The following is a 13,952-nucleotide window of genomic DNA, read 5'->3' on the forward strand; positions in this document are numbered from 1 at the left end:
CAGCCAGCTTGGGCAAACCACGTCCCCAGACGCCGCCTGGTGAACAAGGCTCTGGCATTTACCATGGCACTTGTAACAACAGCAGATTAAAGAAATGAGTTTTATTTAGAGAGAAGGTACTTGTCTTAAAACTTTTGACCAAGTTCTTTTAAACCACAGTGGATAACGCACCATACTGCACGGTGCACTCCTGCACTGACGGAGGCTCCTGTTGCCTTCATTAGCAAAGTTTTGTCCTTTGCAAAATGCAGAGGATCCCCCTTCTCCAGAGGTTACTGCCAGGATCTTGGCATCTCCCCCCTCCCTCCCTCCCAAGCCCCGGCTGGGGACCTGCTCTCCCACACCCAACCCCAGCAGCAGCCCTGCAGTAAATATGACCACAGCTGGGGAAAAGCAACGCCAGAGAAATACATTTTCAGCTCCACTTTGCAATTTAAATTAAGGAGAAGGATGTGGGCAGGCAGCCCCCAGCCGCTGCTCTGTCTGTGGCTGCAGGTCCCTGGCTCAGATCACCAGCACCGGTGGTATTGCTGCAGTCCTCCGTGCTGGCATGGGACTGATGGTGAACGACACCACATCAGCCTGCGATATTGTAAAAACACGTTAGCTGACGCTGTGGTGGGTTTCTTTTGCCGGCCCAGCACCAGCGGTGCCGTCAGCCTCTTGGCTAGAGTACGTAGAAGTCATTGTTGTTTGACAGGTCGCTGTAATGGCAGAGGGCAAGAGAGGGAGCCTGTGCAGGCGGGGGCTCAGGTCGACTTCTGCCCTGAACCCCCTGCACCATGGGCCTGCCCAAGCCCGGCTTACAGAGATGAGTGTCCCACCTGGGCTCAGCAACAGCCCCGTGCTTGCGCTTCAGTCTGCTGCTGCCATTGCAATAGGTCCCACAACACCGGCACGTCAAGAAGTGCTTGGCTCGGTGTTTGGCCTTCGACTTGGGGGCTGGGGCTGTCCCTCCTGGAGTGAGAGTCCCTGCTGTGGCACCCCGTAAGCTGGGCTGCCCTTTCAAACGGCTCCTTCTCCTCTGGACAGCATCCAGGCTGATGTCCGACTGGGAGGAGCAGCTCTCATTCCAGCCGGCACCAGCACTCAGGCTGTGCAGTGGCAGAGCGAGCCGCAACGCCTTCCAGAACTGGGAGCCGGAGCGCTTGGACTTCTCCCCCTTCCAGGTGACGAAGGAGACGGACTCCTTCAGCTGGAGGATGCTGGGGTGGGTGCACTGCAGCGGCCTGTACTCCACCACGATGAGCTTGGTGGCGATGGCGTTCTGGCACATGATACCCAGCTTGAACTCCAGGAGGCTGATGCTCTTCTCTGTCAAGTAATCAGGACTCAGGACCACAATCATCCTGCGGCTCCTCTGGATGAAGTCAAACACGGCTTCGGTGGTATCTAAGAGCACAAGGGCAGAGGAGTTGGGGTACACAAGGGAGGTAGCAGGGAGAGAAAAGCTGAAGGAAACTGCTTGGTGGCACACCTGCACAGATTCCCCCTTCCCACAGAGGGAAACCTGGCACAAATCCAGTGACTTTCAACTTGCCCACGCTCCTGCCAGCAGGGACTGCAGGAGCAATAACAGCATTTTTGCTTTGCGTTCATTTTTGAGAGGGATGAAGTGGTAAATGAGAAGCCAGGCTAGCTGGACAAGTCAGCACTGTACTCTGACTTCTGCCCTGTGCAGCACCACTACTGCCCAGGGAAATGCAGGCATTCGATAAAGAGCGGGTCTTGTTTGGGAACCACCTGCCCACAGCTCTGACAGCCTTTTGCATGGGGGGAACAAAGTGAAGCAATTGCGTAATCGTGCCACCGCTCACACTGCTGAGGCTGAGACCCACCTCCCTCCCTCTCATGCTCTCTCATCTAGAAATGGAAGCCTCCAAACTTAGAAAGCAAAAATGTCAGCCTTAAACCTCTCCATCAGTTCCCCTAGCCATGGTGGAGGTGAAAATACTGTCCTTCAAAGCATTTCTTGGGATTAATTGCAGTTTGTAAAGCTCAGCAAGATGCTTCGGTGGAATGGTGCCAGGCAAGGGCAGCTTCTCTTTCATTATGAATGCTGAAAAGCAGCAAACCTGAAGGATGTCCTTGGCCTTCTGTCTATGGCTTGGGATGCAGTAAGCATATTGAAGGTGTCACGGCTAATGGGTGAGCAGTGGAAAGGATGGGAATTAATAGGGCTGTGGCACTTAGCAAATTAACCCAAGCTGATTAACAGAACTGTAAAAACTTAAAGAAACCCCCACCCACCTACTGAGTGCTGGGGGGCACCTGAGGACAAGGTGGTGTTCAAGCAGGACACGGAGCACAGGAGTAAGAGCTCTTGCACACTCAGTGAGAAAAATCCTTGTAGGAATGTCTTGCAAAGAGCTGTTCCAGGGAGAAGAGCTACCCGCTGCTTCCGTCACCTTTTGCATTGCCAAAGCCTTGATTGCTCAGTCTGGAGACTCATCTCCCTCCCTGCCAGTGGAACACTGGTCTTTTATATAAATAAAAACACTGCTCTTTCCCTGCAATGGTAATACCTCTTATTCTCCCAGCACTTGGCTCTTTCCTTACCTCGCAGCAGAAGGTGCACCGTATTGCAACTGAATGCATCTTATTTTAATATCATACAGAGCAATACTTTTTTTCTTTTCAAAGATATATGACTAGCTGTAAAACTCATTGTCACTAGATTATTTGAGGACCAAGAACTTGGGATAGGAAAAATGATTGAACGGTAATATCCTAATGGAGAAAGTAAGGCACTGCTTGGTTCTTTAACATAATACTGGAATTTAAATCCAACCATTTGCAGTATTTTTTTCTTGTATGCAAGGTTTGGAGGGATTTCCTCCCCCCAACATACACAGGAAAACAGTGATTCATTGAAACCAAAAGTTTCTAATAAACTGATAACGCCAGTTCTGTCAGAATTGTCACTTAACACCAAGAAACTTTCTTACCACCCTATTTCAAAGGCACAAAGAATCAGCAGCAATCTCCCCATTTACTGAGTCCAGACCTCATTCAAACCTTTTTATACCCGATTGAGATCTATTTTGAAATCAGCCAAGCTTCAACATTTTGTCAAAGAAAAAGCTTCTTTGCTGGTTTGAAAGGTCAGTCTTTTTGAAACTGGAATCACAGAATCACAGTGTAATGCAGGCAGGAGCAGCCCCTGGGAGGTCACCTGTTCTACCTGGCTGCTCAAAAAGCACATGTTCAATTAATGTGAATGATTCCAACCTTGCTGAAATTAAATGTTTTGATTGAGCTGACAGTCATGGGTTTCTTTTATCAATTTTGAATTTGCAACAAGTCGACATTTTTTTGGCAGGGAAAATATCCAAATTCCCAAAGGTAGATTTTATTTCTGAGAACGGGGTGCATTTAGACTTGGCTGACCAGAGTACTTTGGGATGCTCAGTTTAAAATGTAATCCCAGCTCATGAAAAATCCTGAGTGGCCACTCTACAGTGTGCAGGCAGGATGGCTCCTCCCAGACACCAACAGCACAGGATGGGCAGGTAGCAATAACACTATGGGGTTTAGGTACCAACAGAGCTGGGAATTTGATTCTCTTGCATATCTGCTTTATATTAAAAAACTTCCATCTTTACTACATAGTTACGAAGACACTGCGTATTTTTGTTGGTTTAACTGTGTCTCCCATATGCACTCCAGAGATGTAACAGAGGATTATAAGAGACACACATTTGTCCCAGACCAATAAAAGCTGGGGTAGTCATAAACCCTGTAGCCCCCAAATCCATAGATTGTCAAAAATATTGATTTTGCTAGTGGTCTGGAAGTGCTAGGCTCTCTCTCAACTTACCTGCTGGCATGCAAACAAGGGAAAAAGCCAAGAAAGTGGCTTGGATGAGAAAATATGAAGCTGAATGAACGTTTTCTACCCAAATACCTGGAAGGTGATGGGCAAAGCAGCCTGAGTTTGATTTTTGTGGTTAGGGCAGACTTCCAAGATTTTTACTGGAACACTGGCTTGGTCTTTCAAGCAAAGGGATGGTGTTTCCTTCACATCTTTTTATCTTGTGATTGCTGAGGGAGCACTTTTCGGGTCAGAGACTTTCTGTGTGTGCATGTCCACTGTTGGGTGACATTTGAATGCTGCGTGTCACTGTGTTTCTGCTTGCATGGACCTGGTAGCAGCAGTGGTGCCTCAGGATCTCTGCAGGCACACCATGAAACAGTCAGGAAAATTCTCCCCTCTAAGGAAGTGTCCCCAAATGATCTTGATGTTTGGGCTACACACAGTCATCTTTCTTTAACAGCCTTTCGCAGATGTAATGGGGAGGAAAATGATACTTATGAGAAATGCACAAGGACTGAAATGCAAAAGTGAAAATGTTTTATTGAAAAGCAAAATAAAATAATACTGACACTTCACAGACCAAATAACACAAAGGCAAAAACATACAGAAAAGAGAAGGGAAAACTCTGGAACAGCTGTACAACATCAAATGGCATGGGAGGGGGGAGACTTTTTTTTCCAATTTGTGCCACGCTGTTTCCCCATGAAATAACAATGAGGAACTCTGTAAGAGCTGCATATTGATAAATGTTAGGTTAGAGCACGCAATCTCAAACGAATCAACCAAACTAGACAGATGCTGTGACAGAACCCCATAATGGAAACCACACACGGCATAAGATGAAATGGCAGGCATATCTGAGGTGCTTTGCAGATCTGCATTACAGCTGGGGCTGGGCTCTACCCTTGGCCTGACAGCTCCCAGCAAAGCCAGAGGTAAAGCTCCTGGGGCAGCAGAGCCTGCTCCAGCACAATTCCTTTCACGCTGCTCCCTCTGGCCTCTTGGGCCTCTTTCAGACCATCGCACCTTTTGCCTTGTGGGTGCTCTGCTGACGTCTCTCAGTAATCCTGTTCTGGGGTTGCAAGGGCACCAAGGGCCACTGCAATGTATGCCGGAGAAAGTCCTGGTCTATTATTTATTTGGAAACCTCTTTGAATAAAATCAGCAAAATAAATGACATGGATTTAACTTCCTAAAATAATCAGACTCACTAAAATATCAGAAGTTCTCTTGGTACCTCAGCCAAAAGTGAGATGTAATGTGGTGAGGTCTGTGATATCAACTGAATTTATGTATATTTTTGAGTCAGTCAAATTGGAATCTATCACAGTTCTGCGTTGGCCTCAGGGCCTTCCCTCTGCCTGCAGATCTGGCAGCTGATTACAGAGATGCTGAAAACACAAATAAAAAGGTGAAACTGGGCAAAATGACACAGTTGCAATGGGTTCACAAAGCTGAGCATGGTTTTGGGTGCTATCTCATATAAATGAAGGTTTCTGGAGTGTGGGAAGCAGCTTTGTTCATCCACAGCCAGCCACAGTAGAAAAGCTCATAACAAGAAAGCTTTTAAGCACCTCTGAGCAGATGAGGAGCTCCACTGCCTTCAGTGAAGCTGACTGCAATTTTACCTTTAAAACAAAGCTTACTTGGGGTGGGGAGGATGAAGAGGAAGGTGAGAAAGGTCATCTGTTTGGCCCACATTTGTACAGCACCTGCCCAATGGCATGGGTGGCTGTGACTTCCTACTGCCCTGGAATAGCACTATTAATCATAAGATGCTAAGATCAAGGGGCTTCACTGATGCCAGGATTCAGCCCCACACCTTTAAGGCTGGGCTGTTCACTGAGATGACCTCAAACCTCCCTGCTCAGCTGGGTGAATAGTGCATACACTCCAAACTGTAGTGCTTTTTTAATGCCATTATGGATGGATACGCTTCACCCACTGGACACCAACAGAGTGAAAGCATGAGTCAGTCAGAGGTGACTCAGGAGCGACCATTATCAACAAAAAATAAGCATGCATTTACTGTGCGCAATACTGAATTCCACAATTAAGTGGGCAGGCCCTTGAATTGGGAGCTACAGGAGTATGGAGACCCGCCCAGAGCTTGTAGTTTTATGTGAAAACATTGCGAACACCAGTACCAGTTAATGCCAGGGTCCTGCTGTGCTTTGGTCTGTCCCACAAGGGAGACACTCCCCTTCTTGGTCTGAAAAGCCTGTCTGCCAGGGGTTGACTCACCAGGTCCTCTCCTATGCCTGCTGCCTCCCATTGAAGCAAGAACTGGTACTCAGCAGGTTTTTTTATACTTCGATTTTGTGCAAAGGCTGCAGAAGCTGACATACATCCTCTGTACTGCAACTCTGGGCTGGAAACAAGATGGGTCAAGACTTGCTTTGTAGTGCTAAGGCTAGTGTAAACCTGAGCCCTGAATTACAAATGGTGATGTTGTTCATACCCAGGCAAAGAACGCTGAGTCTTCATAGGATCATAGAATAGTTTGTGTTGGAAGGGACCTTTAAAGGTCAACTAGTTCAACCACTCTGCAATAAGCAGGGACATCTTCAACTAGACCAGGTTGCTCAGAGCCCTGTCCAAACTGACCTGGAATGTTTCCAGGGATGGGGCATCTACCACCTCTCTGGGCAACCTGTTGTACTGTTTCACCACCCTCATCATAAAAAATCTCTTCTTTAAATCTAGCCCGAATCTGCCCTCTTTTCGTTTAAAACCATTACCCCTTGTCCTATTGCAACAGGCCCTGCTAAAGGCCCCTGTCCCCATCTTTCTTATAAGCCTCTTTTAAGTACTGAAAGGCCATGATAAGGTCTCCCTGGAGTCTTCTCTTCTCCAGGCTGAACAAGCCCAACTCTCTCAGCTTCTTCTCATAGTCTTACCCAGCTAGACAAGCTAGTAGTTTTTAGTAAGTTCAGATAAGCTTGTAAGGTCTACTGGGGAGTTGGACATATATCCAGTATCATCCCAGAGGCCTCAGCAGCACCTTGCATGATGCTTTCCCCCAGCCAGTACCACACAGACAGGAGGCAGGTTCAGTAGTAAATTTGGGTTCCTTGCAGTGCTTGTGAAGTCCCTGAGTTTACTCTACAAAGAAACATCTCTCAGACAAGACCCATGGCCTGCACTAAGAAGAGATTTCCCCTGGATTACATGCATTACAGCCCTGAAGAATCTGGGGTACTCCGGAGACTGCAGAGTCCCAGAGACTGACCACTTGTCAGCAGAAACGCTACAATACGAATATCACCTAGCAGAGCTTTTTTTCTTTTTCCCTAGATACTTTTGTAACAGCCATTTCACGTTGCCAAACTACCTGAATGCACCTGCTCCTACAGAAATGTGGGGAGCAAAGATGAGGAGCCTCAAGAGTCTACACTGCCCTCACTGAAGCAGAAATCTGTGATCCCACAGTAATTGGGACTATGTAGCCGGGACACGTATGAAGGGCTCTATACTGGAGCCACCTTTCAAACTGTTCCCCAGCATCTGCAACGGGGACCAACAACTAAGAAGGAGTGAAGCTGCTTAGAAGAGGAAAGGAGGTCTGTCGTGGAGGCTGGCGAAGGTTCCCATAGGAAGTGGACCTAGGAGTACTGGCCTATACAAATACCACGCTATCACAAGGTGCTGGCTGCACCCCCCTGGATAGCCCAAATTTAAACCTTGAGCCCAGGGCTTGTGTGGTTGATGACAAGGATGTGCATTTGCAGAAAGAAGGTGTATGCATCTTTGGTCTCTCTACTGCCAGGGCAGTAGAAAAGCTGCAGGGAGGCATGACTGTCCTCTGAAATGCTTGGGGGACAGTCCTTCATGGCAATAACCCTGATTTCCTTCACACTCCCTGGCCTAAGTTGTGGATTTTTGGAGTGTGTTTTGTTTTGTTTTCTGATGGTGTCAAACATTTTTCCGGGATACGTATGAGCCCATCAAGGCTCAAACTCCTGCTGATTTTTTTCACTGGCATTTCCACCTGCAGCTGCTTCCAGAACCTGCCCTTTGGGAACTTGGATTTCTCGCCTTTCCATTTAATGACAGTCAAGGCTGCCTTGGCCTGCTTCAGCTCCTTCACTTTGCTCTTCTTGATGGCTTTGTACTGCACTAGAATGACTTTGATGTTGCCCTTGGAGGCCATATTCTCTAGACCAGCCTTGAGCTCCAGCAGGGCCTGTGTCCCCTGCAAGACGTAGTTGGGGCTCAGGACAACAAGCAGACGTCGGCTTTTCTGGATGAAGCTCAGGGTTTCGTCTGTGACAACTGGGAGAAAGAAACATTGAAGTGGTTAGTGATGGCCAAGAACATGCTGCTGAGCTGCTAGCATGTCACCAGGTGTCTCTTGAAGGAAACAATAAAATCCTTTGGAAGTCCTCTCTAGAGACTGTAATGGTGCTTCCCAACCCTGCAAGCAATTCCAGGTAGGGCTTCCTACACCATGGCTGGTACCCACTTCCTCATACAGTGACATCTTCTACTCCCAGCCCCAGGCTGCCTACAGATGTGTTTGCTCCTCCCCATGCTCTGCAGAGATGCCTGAGGTAGCTACATCTAAAAGGCACTGTACTACGTGGCAGTGACACCACCCAATATGAGGATGCCATGTGGCCAAGAAGGCTGCTCTGGTAGGCTTAGATTTAGCTTCCTTCTAGTGAGAGTGGAAAAAGAGGCTTTCTGGAGCAAAGCAGGAAAATTGCCAGCTGTACAACACATTACCTCAAGGAAAAGACTCAGTCTGAGGAGCCGTCAGGAAGCCCAAATACCTACGCTTACATCCTCCTCTGGCAGATGTCCAGAATGACTCTGGGTAATCCCTTCACTCCTCTTGCCTCGGTTTCCCCACACAAAACGTACCTACACCCTCCCTGAGTGTCCTCATGGGTTACTTTGCTTTCGAAATGTTACCATCCTAACTCCTCTTACTCATCCAGCTGTTGCTGTCATCAATGAAAGCAGATTTGAGAGTTTCTAGAATTGACAAGTGAACAGCTCTGAGAACTTTTAATGAAGTGTCCCAAAAGCAACATCTTTTGAGCTGGAGGTATGTCATGGTAACTATGGATCCTCTTTGAATTTCTAACATCTGCAGGTAGACTGTCCTTAGGCACTTTTCTGTAATTAATGTGAAAATTCCTTCTAAGTGTGAATCCCAGTGCTTGCACTCTCCGCTGCAGGGTCTCCCACACTTCATTGACAAAGGAACGCTCTTGAATGGTCAGAGAATACAACGGAGAATAAAATAACGCTGACAGGCAACTTCATTTAGCTGTCAAGCACATTTGATTAGTTCCTGTCAGCAAACTCGCAGGATAATCCATCTCCTACTGTTTCTTCATCAAGGACAACATAACTCTACATCCATGACACAGATGCACAATCTGGAGGCATGACACCAGCTGCCAAAAGCTGTTTCTTGGCCCACCATGCTTCCCCAAGAAGGAGATCAGTCAAATCTGACCTAAGAAGCAATGGGAAAGCCTCAGCAGTGTTGCAAAAGGCAGTGCAATGACAAACCACCCCAAGAGTGCTCCGGAGGGCTGGCGCTGGATTGAGGCTGGTAGTGACTGCCACAGTCAGCAGGCATGGGAGCGCTCTGGGGGTGAGGGTGAAGGACAGGGAGCCCGGGAGAGCTATGCTGGGAGGAAAATGAGACCTTCCAGAGGGAAAGGGGAAGGATGGCAAGAAGCAGCAGAGGCAACAGGAAGGAGATGTACGTCTTGAGGAACAACTGGTGAGAACAGCTCAGAGCAAACCTGCCCTAAGCCTGGCACTGTCATCAAGCAAATAGAGCCTGGATGGTGCCCTGCTATGTCATCAAAGCTCGCTCTCTCTTGAAGCAACAGCACCAGGATTGCAGCTGTCTCCTGGTCCCCTGAGGCACACATATTTATTTGGCAGCAAACTTAAAGGTCCCATGTCCTGGTAATGGTCTAAGAGACAAAGATAGATCCCAGACTGATTCTGCTTCCTCTGTCACATAGAGGCTAGGACTCCATCAGTCCCTACTGTCCTACCCAAAAGGGACCCCAATGGATTTTACCAGCACAGGTTCTGTGATCAGTGGGGTTCTGACCCAAAGCCCATGAATTCAAAGTGGGGTGATCTGCACTAGCAAAACTTCAGGCTTTGAACTTTTAGTAGGCATCAGGAATCATACAGCCAACTCAGTCCCCAGGACACTGGAAACTCAGAGGGTTAGCTAGATTTGTGCCCTTGCTGTGGCACCTGTGTGACTGTATGCATATCTGGAGTGTTTCACAAACTTCCATTCTTGGTGATTCCCTGCATCCCTCCAGCAGATACTGTGTCCAGAACCTTGTATGATTCAGCTTAAAACAGTGAAAAAAAAAAATCTGCATCTTAGTGAAGAGATGAGTCTCACTATCTGCAACAAAGTATTCTTAATCATAGTAACTTAATTGTATGCCATGTTAGACACAGACACTCTAATTAACGAGGGTGAGTGGGAGGCCTTCTGGGAGGGCATGCTATCTTCTCACTGATGTTGGCACGGTGCTCTCCACACCTCCCTGAAGCAGATACTCCTGCTTTTTACAGGCACTCACTATTACCCTATGTGAACTACCAGTCTGGTCCAGTATCACACTCCCCCTGTCTTTTCTTCCTAGCCTTGACTTTATCCCCTTTTTTAAGGCAGCTCAGAGGGTTTGCAGGAAGGTCAGTGGTCCAGTTCCCTCATGTTGATAAATCAATCACTCCTGCACATCACTCCTGGGGAGAGCAACTGAAACGACCAACCACCGCCACTTGCCCACCGCAGCCTTTTTGGTGGCCTGGAGCATCTGCAATGTTGTCACGCAAAGCAAAAACATTAGAAGATGCCAACAACAGATCATTAATGGAGATGGAGAAAAAAAACAAAGGATAAAGTTAATCTGCATAGGCCAGTTCCTATCAATTATCAGTACCTTCAAGAATAATAAAGAGAGGATGTGCATGGAGCACAGTCCCCTGTGAAATACTCACTTCCCCCAGGGAGACTGTCTCTGTCAAAGATGCACAGCTTGTACCCAAACTCATTCTCCAAGACTCCCCTCAGTGTCAGCAGCACAAATTCTTCCTCCTCCGCGTTGCGTGCATAGGACACATACACATCATACTCCTTCCCGTCTGAGCATTGGGAGCGCAGAGAAAGACAAATGGCAGAAGATACACTTACGATACTGCACGTGCTGAGCCTGTGACTTGCTTCACAGGAAAAGCACATATGAAGGCTCACTTTGAGCCCAGGCATCCTAGGTTAAGACACATTGATTTCCATAGTTACAAGACAACAGCACTGCCTCTTTGACTACCCAGCCTGAACGCACAGGTACTCAGACACTGCTGGGTCGCTAAAGGCATGAGACAGCAGCAAGATGACCAACCCATTCTGTCCAGGGTCCTTTTGTCATCTCTGACATTGCCTCCTCTCATTGCTGTCTATCCACATGAGCAGTCCTACCAGACAGAGACTTGCACCCTGCCTACACCCTCCGAGAGCTGCCGCACCCCCTTGGCAGGTTCACACCACAAGCTGTGAGGGCTCGAACACCCTCCTCATCCTACAGAGCAAGAAATCTCAGCTCAGAGTCCCAAGAGATGAACTCCCAGTAACACGGGGAAGCTGTGGAAGAACTGAGGACAGAAGGGTAATCTCCAGATCCATCTTTTGGATACCTTCCCACATTTTAAAGCAAATCATCCTGGATTTGTGAATCCTTACATAGAGTCACCAGAGAAACCAGGGACTTACTGAAACTGGATGACTTATCTTGACCTTCTAAATCAGATGAAACAGCTAGCCATCAGCAGGGCATTGCCCCAGGGAGCCTGACACATCCATGCTTCATCGCTGCAGAGCAAAGAGAGGACTTCTCTCTCTTTCTCCCTAATCCAAGCCTGACTCCTCTTGCTCTAAAATGACTCATATAACTGAATGCAGGTATAGAAAGGGAAGGTCATCATTATACTGTGAAGAGGATCAAAAATAGCTTATATGAAAATTTCTATATGAAAATGAAGGGTCTGGCCTGTAGCAGGATAAAATCAATGTAAGCCTTCTAAATCCTTACCTAGAATGGTTTCATCTGTTCCAAAATGAGCCCGATAGAAGAGGACCATTTCAAGCCAATAAACGTGATAGATGACTATCAGCACCACGACAAGCAGGATGGTTGCCCCCAGTCCACAGGCCAGCTCCACGGTGTACTTCGGTGCTACAACTGGGTTTGAAAAGAAATAGGGGGTGTGTTTTACAGAAAAGGTTGAGCCTTCAGATAAACAGGAACAAGCTTGTGTCACATGCAGCCAAACACCCCAAAGGAACACCCAAGAGCCAAGCTGGCCCTTCAGAGGAAGGTGGCCAAGCCAAGGCTTTTCTGGCAGGACACATGATGGCTGGCCACTCTGGAGTCCCCATTCTGGGTTAGGTCTGGTTGGGCTGTCAGATCAAGTCAAAGCACAGGCTGGACTTCAGTCTGAGCAAGACCCTGGGAGCAGGCAAAGGGTAGCATGACCTGTTGATGGCAACCACCTGCACAGTCCAAAGCCAGCTCACAAATGTGACCTTCTCAGCAGTGTATGCAAACTCTTGGGGCAACACAACAGCACTCTACTTCTAGGAGAACCAGCCAAAGCTCACCTGCAGCAAAATACAGGCAATGGCCACCACTTTCCCCTCACCATCAAACACACACAGTTCTAGTGGCTTGTCCCAGACTGACAGCAAGGACGTAACTAGCCATGGCCTGATCATTTCCTACCAGGAACAAAGAATCAGAGTTCATTACAGAAAAGCTGAAACACTTGCAAACAAATAGGACAAACTGTGGACATTAAGCCAGAATATCATAGGCCCTCCTCCAACTCATATAGTGTCTGTCACACCACTGCTTCTTTGTATTATGGACAGAAAATAACTCTTCTAACTGTATGCCCGGGCAACTCTGTTTTTATGGGGATTCAGGTGGCAGCTGACATGCACACTGGCAAACTGCACCATACAGAACAGCAGTGAGTGGAAACATCACCAAATTCCAAGATTTAATAAATTTGATTATAAATTGAATTACAAAAAAGAAAACGGAAGGAATTCAACAACTTTCATTAGGTCATGAGCAGCAGAAGTATATGAGAAGAAGGAAATAATCCAGAAAACGCAGGAAACATGTAACCTAATGTAATGGAAGAGTTGGAGCCAACATATATAGCTACTTGCTAAAAACTGGAAGACAAGTTCTGAGGGGTTAGGTTCTGGCATGCTTGATATTCCTATGCACAGTGGGACAGTCTGCAGTGAACTTAGCTTAAGGTTGCTCTGCCAGCAGTGATGGGGTATGGTTCTTGGATTTTGCCATGAACAGAGCAGAAAGGAGGGATGGTGAGTAACCAGGTCTGCTCAGAGCAAACCCACTCAACTGCCCAGGAACACTCAGGGGAGGAAGAGAGAGGACAGCACAGATCAGTCCACTAGAAAACAGCATTTTAGGAACTGCTGTACAGATTTGCTTCTGCTACATGTACAAACATTACCATCCCAGAACAGTTATGTATGTGGGATGACCACACTGGCAGATGCTTTCAGCCTTTCTCAGTTGTGTGTTTGGTCTATTGTTCCTTCCTAATGATCCAGAAAAGGTTTGTCTCAAAGGAATGGGACTAAAAAGGAAGGAGGACAAGTACCAAGAAGAAAGAGAAAAAGCTCTTCCAGTAAAGACCTCTGTGAGCCATCCCATGCTAATAGGGCAGAGCTGGGGGAAGAAGGTGTCTGACATGAGCTACAGAAGTCAGGACAGCATCCCTTATGGCAGAGGGGAGGTCCAACCTACAGTAAGCAGGTGTTGAAGCTCTAGATGAGGTTGATAAGGAGGTGGAAATAACCACCTTAATCAGGAAACCTCACATACCTATAGTGAAGGCTCAGTTCTTACCACTGAGAGGTGGGTCTGTGAAACAGGAACAAAGCTTTTGATAAAAGAATCATGCAGGAAAAAACCCACACCTGAACAGAGCTGGATCAATCCATACCAGCCCTGCTGAGATGGCTGTATCTAGACTGGAGCATCATCACAGCAAGGAGTAAAAAAGCAGAGCATCATGGTTATACTGTCTCACTCCCTC

General features: G+C 47.4%; 1 protein-coding gene across 1 annotated transcript in view; it reads right to left on the reverse strand.

The window, feature by feature from the left end:
• Window positions 1–667: 667 nt before the first annotated feature.
• IL1RAP (interleukin 1 receptor accessory protein) overlaps window positions 668–13,952 on the reverse strand; it is a 32,281-nt gene continuing 18,996 nt past the window's right edge. The window contains exons 8-10 of the mRNA XM_086468257.1: window positions 11,906–12,055; window positions 10,818–10,961; window positions 668–1,392 (exon numbers count right to left, since the gene is read on the reverse strand). Of these exons, the coding sequence (XP_086324383.1) occupies window positions 668–1,392; window positions 10,818–10,961; window positions 11,906–12,055 (1,019 nt within the window). The remainder of the gene's footprint in view (window positions 1,393–10,817; window positions 10,962–11,905; window positions 12,056–13,952) is intronic.

The sequence above is a fragment of the Leptosomus discolor genome, chromosome 7, assembly GCF_034619465.1.
Source record: "Leptosomus discolor isolate bLepDis1 chromosome 7, bLepDis1.hap2, whole genome shotgun sequence".
NCBI classification, from domain to species: Eukaryota; Metazoa; Chordata; class Aves; order Leptosomiformes; family Leptosomidae; genus Leptosomus; species Leptosomus discolor.